The sequence below is a fragment of the Haliaeetus leucocephalus genome, unplaced genomic scaffold (genome assembly GCF_000737465.1).
Source record: "Haliaeetus leucocephalus isolate CR32 unplaced genomic scaffold, Haliaeetus_leucocephalus-4.0 Scaffold848, whole genome shotgun sequence".
Taxonomy (NCBI): Eukaryota; Metazoa; Chordata; class Aves; order Accipitriformes; family Accipitridae; genus Haliaeetus; species Haliaeetus leucocephalus.
The window spans coordinates 16,621,141-16,629,443 of record NW_010973284.1 but is presented as its reverse complement, the minus strand read 5'-3'; the positions used below and the strand labels follow the sequence as shown (position 1 = coordinate 16,629,443).

General features: G+C 46.7%; 1 protein-coding gene across 1 annotated transcript in view; it reads left to right on the top strand.

Annotated features, from left to right (window-relative positions):
* Positions 1-8,040, top strand: part of GFI1 (growth factor independent 1 transcription repressor) — a 10,299-nt gene extending 2,259 nt beyond the window's left edge. Inside the window, exons 3-6 of the mRNA XM_010582640.1 lie at positions 2,997-3,412; positions 3,502-3,639; positions 5,236-5,401; positions 7,491-8,040. Of these exons, the coding sequence (XP_010580942.1) occupies positions 2,997-3,412; positions 3,502-3,639; positions 5,236-5,401; positions 7,491-7,669 (899 nt within the window). The 3' untranslated portion in view covers positions 7,670-8,040. The remainder of the gene's footprint in view (positions 1-2,996; positions 3,413-3,501; positions 3,640-5,235; positions 5,402-7,490) is intronic.
* The last annotated feature ends 263 nt before the right edge of the window (positions 8,041-8,303 follow it).

Here is an 8,303-nt window from a genome sequence, read left to right as displayed (position 1 = left end):
CCCCCCCCCCCCCCCCCCCCCCCCCGGAATTTGTGCCTAGGACACTTCTGCAAGACGCACTGGTGAGAGACTGGATTTCTATGATTGTGTTTGTCTGGGTGGGGCACAGTTTCTGTGCTTTGACAGGCAGGGCAGATGAGAAATTTATGTTTCTAAATCATGCTCAGGGCAGGTGCAGTGAGTAGTACTATCACCCCCTTATCCCTAGAAGTGAACATAGGTGCAGGTTGCAATTCAATATGCAGTGAAATGCAGATTTCAGGTTTATTTTTGAGTCCTGTGCTGCCAATCCAGGCGGGCATGCACAGACATAATACCTGTTAACACTAATATGTTGTTGACTCCATCAGTGCAAATCACTTTGTTATTTAACCTCACTTTCTACGTGTGTCTGTAATCACATGTGTTTGCATATACAGGTGCCTGATAGCTCAGTGCAGCAGTATATTAGCCTGTTGATGCTGCAGTCTTGGAGACTTTTAGTGGGTATGATGGAGTTGTGCGGAAGTGTGGTGTTTTGTGGTCTGTGGAGGACACTTGAATCTTTCTTTGCTGTGCATATCAATCTGTTCCCAACCATTTCAGGTTGAGTTTGCCCTGCCTTCTGTTAATGTTTTTTCTCCCAGAAGTGGTCTATGTAAAAGCAGCACAGAATTGCTAGGAAGAGGAGGGACAATCTGTCTCTCCCTCCCTGCTCACCCCTTTGAAGCCTAGATGCTGTGGAGCCGAGGGGGGGCAGAGAGACGTGCCCTGCAGTGTGGCAGAGCAGGGTTTGCAGGTCGCCTTGACACTGGGTACAGGTCTTGGATGGCTTGAGCTTGCCCCTGAGAAGTATAGCATGAGTGGCTCCCCTGCACTTGTGCTTGAGAGGTCTCCAAAGCATGTGAGGTGATGGAAGGAACATTGCATGCAAACTGATCTGTGGTGCAGTGTTTACCGTGTCTGGTGTTGCCAGTTCCAAGGGCTCAAAAATCAGGTCAGTCTTCCCTCTCCTCTCACTCAACGGACTGGCTTAGGAATCAAGATTGTAAGTAATACCTTATGGATATTCAGTTCTAGTGTTGAGATATTGAGGGTTTACGTTTTCACGCTTTTCTTTACAGTCTGGGCTAGAAGTTGACTTTAAGAAGGAAAAAAAAAGTTAAAATGAGAACAAGCAAACAAAAGGAAAGCTGAGGACCTGATGAAATCATGCAGTTTCAAGAGCTGGGGCTTTAAGATAGTTTTGAATCTTGCGATAAAATCGTGAGAGATGGCAACACTGAAACTGGTTGCAAAGACACAAAATAGATGATGTGACGCTGACCACAACTTTGCAGTCAGTGCAGAACAGGAAAAATCATGCTCAGCACCATGTCAGCTAATTTGATTTCATCGCTCTGTTCAAATGTCCCATTTGGTACGTGCGCATATATTTCCAACCAAAAGACCACTGATTTCACTGGAAGAATTTGAGACTGTTAACATCTGAAATTATGTAAAAGATAGGAAACAGTCAAGTCATTCAAAGCTCAATTTTCACCTCATTTCCCACTCCATTCTGTAACCCTCAGTGACCACCTGCCTATCCAAATGGATAGCCTAACACATCATGCCTTCTTTCCCAAGCCCGCCCCTGGTTATTTTGGCTTGCCGAAGGCTGAGAAAGCCATGGGAACTGTGAAGCTGACAGGAATGAGAAAAAGCAAAAGAGAAATTGTGGGTGGACGAGTTTTTGGGTAAGGGAGGTTATTCTGGAAGCCCAAGTTGTAAGGGGTGTCAATATCTCTATGAAGGCATCGGCACTTCAGCAGTTAATTGGTTCACCTTTTCCTTGGTTCAGTAAAACACTTGTCCAATGGAGACATTTGTCTCTCCCAGTGCTGCTGGTTGTTGTGATGAAGAATGAAAGCAGAGCATCTCGGGCATTAATCAGCATCTCTGACAGACACAATTGGGGTCTGGTCCCTCATGTTCCCTGCCCAACTGTGCTTTCCTCTATGTGAGGCTCCCTGAGCGTTTGTGCCTTTAGACACTGATCTCAAAGGCTGTGTTCCTGTCATTGCATCAGACTCCACTGTGGGCCCTCATCTTGTGATTCATCTTGTGGTGCCCACTGCCTTGGTCAGATGCCATTGCCAAAGGTGAGCCTGTCAGCCAACTGAAGCCATCTGAGCCTGTCCTGGTGAAAGATCGCTTTGATTATGACTGCTAGGAAAATCTTTTTGTCTCTTTGATTTTTAAGGCGGTCCATACTGATGGTTTTGCAAAGCTCTATGTTTTAGGTGGGCTCAGTTTCTTCATCTGGAGAAACTCGGAGCAATTTGAAACAACCATGATTTTCTTTCAGATGAGGACTTTCAGATGATTTTAGTTTATCTTTTTTTCTGAAAAATTGAGACATGATATTCAAGCACCTCAGAAGCTGTTCTTTATTTCAATTATGCTGTAGTACAGTTACAGACAGTTGTGGCATGAAGTTGAGAGAATAGATTTGGGCATTGAATTGTGCAACAAGCAGTTTTTAGTTTTGTTGAACAGGTAAATCTCGGCACGCTTGCTCCTTCTGGCACCTCTGTAATATCATATTTTCTATATGGATATGTGGGATCTATGTCAGAGCTTAAACATGGACTGTCAGCTTTGATGCCCATCTTGGGACAAAGTAAGATACGCTTTTCTGGGGAGCTGCAGATAAAACCAAAGGAAGTTGCAGACTGAGTTGTTTAGTGTCTCAACAGTCAGATCAGTGTGTACACACCTGGGCACCCAGAAATGGAGGCAGACAAAATCGGTGGCTGCTTTAAATAGTTTGACTGTGACAGCAGGTGAGTATGTAGTGCTGGATGCACAGACCCTACTGTGCAATATAAAATGTCCTCCCATTAGAGACGAAAGGGCAGCCTTAATGTGCAGTACAGGGTTCTGGGCAGAAGTTGAGTGCTGAGATGATTCTGCACCACGATAGTGGCTGGACTGTGAGGCACACTAATTCCTATGCCCTTGTGTTTCTGCAGCCTCAGAGCGATCTGTGTGTCCATCCCTAGATGAAGCACCCCCCTTCTCGGTGCCCTTCAAACCATACATGTGGAACAGCCTGGGTGGCTCCGAGCTGAGGCACCTTGTGCAAAGCTACAGACCCTGCCCGACACTGGAGCGAACCTCAGCCCTGGGGCTCTTCTGCGAGCGAGGCTCTGAGCCTGCCCTCTACAGTGCAGAGTGTAGCTCTTCCCTCGGACTTTATGGTGACTTCGGCTCCCCAGGCCCAGGGCTGTTTGAGCGGCCGCCAGCAGCAGCACCCGGACTCTATGCCGAGACGCAGCCCGGGCTGCAGCAAGAGAAGGGGCGAGGTGGCATCAAAGTGGAGTCAGACCTCTTGTGCCGCCCATTGCTCATCAGCACTGGCTCTTATAAGTGTGTCAAGTGCAGCAAGGTAGGGATCCCTTTCTCCTATGCTGGTTATGACTCTTCCCCAGCCCCTTCTCCCTGGCAAGCCTGACCCTGTGTGCTCTCTCCCCTCAGGTCTTCTCCACACCACATGGCCTTGAGGTACATGTGCGCCGCTCACACAGTGGCACGAGGCCCTTTGCCTGTGACATGTGTGGCAAGACCTTCGGCCATGCAGTCAGCCTGGAGCAGCACAAGGCCGTGCACTCACAGGTGAGAGCGGGGCAGACTGCCAGGATGAAGGTCCAAGGGCCAGGGCCAGCTGCTTGCTTCAACTGGCTCTGGGGAAGCCATGAAGGCAGTCACAGGGCTGTAGGTGGGCATCTAAACTGAGGAGAGGAAGAGAACATGGTAGGGCTGCAGTGGGCAGTTGTGGATGAAGAATATGGTGGCAGGCAGAGGAAATGGTGGGCAGCTAGTGAGCAAAGGAGCAAATCAATGAATTAAAGAACACAGGCTTTGTTTCCATTTCCCAGACCTTGCGTGCATCTGTATTAAGCAATAGGCACTTTTGGCACTCCAGAAGTAACAGATAATAAATAATAAATTTTCACTCTCGGAGCTGGAAGTTGTAATGTGGATGTGGACTTTCTTTAACAGGTAAAGCAACACACTGTGCTTTCTTTTGACACAGCTCTCCTCATTCTTTCTCCTCCCCTCCCCCAAAGAAGTGAGTCCTCCCTTGTTTGTAGTCATTGTGTCTGTGCAGGGAACATCTGAACGACCAGTCAGGTATAGAGCACAGACTTCACCCGTCTCGACACACTCTGAGTCACACACCAAAAGAATATGGTAGTTAATTTTGGTAGGAGGACTCGTAACATTTTCCACCTGCTGATATTGTGCCATATTTCCCCTTCACCCACCCACTTGATTTGGCAAATCTTCCTTCTTCACATTGGCTTTTAGAGGATAGAGTTACAGCAGTGTTTTTTTGCTAACTGTTTTATTTACAATTTCATGAGTGTGCAACAGCAGAGCACACAATGAGGGGAAATACCTCATCACCCATTAAATAATGGTGGAAAGAGCAGCACTGTGTATTGCATCCATGGAGGGGACGGCATTTCAGGGAGAGTGTGTTAAAAGCCAAATAAACTAAGGTGATTGTATGAAAGCATAGCAGGAAGAGGAAGGTGTGATGGTAGTTAAGGGATGGAAAGAAGAGATGATTTATGGTGGAAGAAAGTGGTGGAGAGGAGTGTGGGGAGCGAGGAGAGAGACAGCAAGGTCTTAATGCATTTGTTTTGATATGTTAAAGTGGTAAGCCAAAAAGCTGTTATCCTCAGGTGGTCTAGGTACCTTTCACTTGAATTTCAGTGGAACTACAAATAAGCAGTTAATTGTTACCCTGCGAGCAGAAGTCAGCCTGCCACAGAGATTTCCCAGGAGACCCAAGTAGACCTCAGCACCCACTTCCCTGTGTACAGTGGAGAGGTGGCCTCTGAACAGTGCTGCAGCTGTTGGGCTTCCCAGTGGAGTGATCATGTCTTGGGCTCTGTTGAAATGTGCAGGCAGAGTCTGCCCAGTCAGGGCTGCTCCCACCTGGCCATTCCTGCCAGCAGGAAAAGCTGTTCAATTAAATTTCTGTGAGGAGCGGTACACAGCACTGGGAGAGGGTGCATTATCTTTTTTATCACGTGGTGCTATCATGCTAGTGTTAGCGTCTCTGCAGGCCAGTCCAGCTCTCTGGAGAAGTGGAAGTGCTTGCTAAGGCAGAAGGGGCAACACTGATGTGCTGCTGGGCAGTTTGTTGCTGGTGGGATCGCTGGTGTGGTGTAACATGTGTTTGGGCTCCTCTCTCTGCAGGAACGCAGCTTTGATTGTAAGATTTGTGGCAAGAGTTTCAAGAGATCTTCTACTCTGTCCACCCACCTGCTAATCCACTCGGACACTCGGCCCTATCCGTGCCAGTACTGTGGGAAGCGGTTCCACCAGAAATCCGATATGAAGAAACACACCTTCATTCACACAGGTCAGCCCTGCAGCTGCTGGTGTTCAACTCCAACCATAAGGGCGGGTCTCTGAAGAGGTCTCTCTGCAACAGTCCATTCCTCCTCAGCTGGGACAATACATGCATCTCCCCGTGCTTCTCACTGCCCTGCTGCTATTCATGCTATCTGAGCTCTACTCTTGCAAAGAAGGGTGATTTGAATGTGGTTTTATGAACAGCAGCTGCAAAATAACCCAAATCTTCACAGTCCAATCAGTGTTCCCTTAATGGGATCCACCAATGTTTATTCAAAGGGCTTTTGTGTAAGACGATTTGTAGAGTATTATATTCGTGTAGCCTTGATTTACAGCTGAGGTCCCTGGAAAATGACAGGTGAATTTGATTGCAGCATTTTTTTTTGCAGGATCTACCAATTTACAATAGGAACAACAGGAGTCTTCTCCTCTAGACCAAACACTAAATTGGAGGGCCTAGGGTCCAACTCTTAGTCTAAATATTTGTTCAGAGATTGTCTGCACTTCCACCCAGACTTTCTGAGAAATGGCTGCAGTTTGATACAGAATGGAAGGAGAGGTGCAGAGTTCTCAAGTTTCACTGTTAGTAACAAACATGGAAACTAATAAAGTGCAGGTGAATCACCAAAGGAAATTGTTTTAAAAATACCATTCAGTGAGAAGGCAGGTTTGTCAGAAATCTTTAAAAGAAAATCTTGCCTTTCAGACCTGCACCATTCACTTAAAGTAGAGGGAAATGAATGATGTGTGAGATGCAGAAGCATTTGTAGACACGAAATAACAGCTGTACTGGCCAAACCCAAGGTTCAGATGACCAAAATCCTGTTTCCAGATAGTGACCACTAGCAGATATCATGGGTGAAGCCTAAAAATGGCAAATATGTAGAAAGATGGCATTATATGTAGCACTGCTTGGTTGTGACTTTTTTAGATGATGAGCAGTGAACAATAAATGTTACTTAGAAAGATTTTCCACCAGATGTTTGCTGGATGAAAATGAAGTATTTAGGAAGCAACATAAAAAGTATTTCCATAGTAACTTTTTCAAATGAGGCTTGATTAAGTAGAATTTCAGCCAAATTCTGAATCAATCAAAACCATTATTTTGTTGTGAGATCAGAAACTGTGCCTGGGCTTTTAAATTGCTAATATAAAACCAGGTCCTTAACTGAATCAGGGATCCCTTTCATATGCAGCATACACTTGTGAACTGAGCCTTCAGCACACTTTGTATTATTTTATGTTTCTAAGAATCTGATCTTCAAACTTGCAAAGAGTTTGTTGCTCCAGCTGAAGTCAGTGGGCTCTGCAGGTGCAAAGCCACTCTGAAAATCAGGCTTGGTTTTGTGGTTGGGTTCCCTTTTATATGTTATTTGATAACAAACACTATGAAAATGCACTGAGATCCTGCTCCCATGGAGGCCAGTGGAGTTTTGCCACTGACCCCTCTGTAGGAGAAGTTCCAGAGGCTGGATTTATTCCCATTTACATTACTTGCCTGCAGGAGAACTTCAGGGCTAGTTCGGGTGTCTGCTAGCATTTCAGTGTGGGTAACAGAAAAGAGCAGATGTCTGGATGAACCCTGCCCTTCAGGGTTCACTTAAGGGCCCTCATGCCTTCTTTGGGGACAGACCCCAGCTCACTGGGTTTGGCTTAACAACCTCCATCTATCTATTCCACCTGCCCCCGTGCTGATGCTATAATAATTGATGTCAGGGATTCACCATGACCTGGGGGTCTTTCCAGGAGTTCCTCATGTTTCTAGGACACAAAACCAGTTTAAATCACACAGAGCCCATGCAGCCAAATGTGTTCACAAGTTGCAGTGTCCTCGGAGCACTCTGTGCTTCAGGCTGCTCCCAAGACTATACTGGGCCGATGGAGGTGCAGCCAAGTCCAGGCCTGCTCATCTGCAGTGCACTCTCAGCTAATGCTTTGGGGCTTCCAGCTGCATGTTTTTTGTAAGGATGACTTCTTTGGTAATCACACAGGAATCCCCTTGATTAGCTTTAAGGCCCAGTGTGTGTTTGCTCTGGTCCGGCATAAGCCGCATGTTGCCTCTTTCACACCCTTTCTCTCCTGCCTTCTGCTTGCAGGTGAGAAGCCTCACAAGTGCCAGGTGTGTGGAAAAGCCTTTAGTCAGAGCTCCAACCTCATCACCCACAGTCGGAAGCACACAGGCTTCAAGCCCTTTGGCTGTGATCTGTGTGGCAAAGGCTTCCAACGAAAGGTGGATTTACGGAGACACCGGGAGACACAGCATGGCCTGAAATGACTCACATCTGCAATATGGAAAACACCTACAACACTATGAGAACAGACTCCCTTGGCTTCCCTGCTGGACCCAAGCCCTGTCCTGAGCACAGACCCTGGCATTACCTTTCTGACCAGGAGCTCGGAGAGGAAAGAAGAGGACAGGGCCATGCATTGATAGCTCAACCCGAATGACTGTGAAAGCGGAAATTAAAGGCTGGGGTTTCTCTCTTTCTCTTCCCCTCTCTGTTTCTGAAATAACACTGGAAAATAAGCCTATTAGATATGAAGCCTGATACTCCAAAGATGGATAAGCTACCAGATATCTGTAAGCTGGAAAATATTTCTCCCATGGCCAAGATCAACCCCCAGAAGTTTTCAGTAGCTTGAATCACCTTGCAGGGAAACATGGCTATAACAGTGTTTACATGGTAATGACAGAGAGCCATCAGCATGTGGTGTAGGGAGCGCTTGCCTTGGTTGAGTTGCAGTGCTGAATGGCTTCACTCTTGGTTTCCTGTCAGGAAAACCTGGAGGATCAGGACTGAACCGTGCAGTTTCACGTCTTGCTGGTTTTTAAGCAAGGGTACCAGCTTGAGCCTGATCCTGCTCTCACTTGTTCTGGTGCAAATCAGGGGCTTCATTAACATTTATAG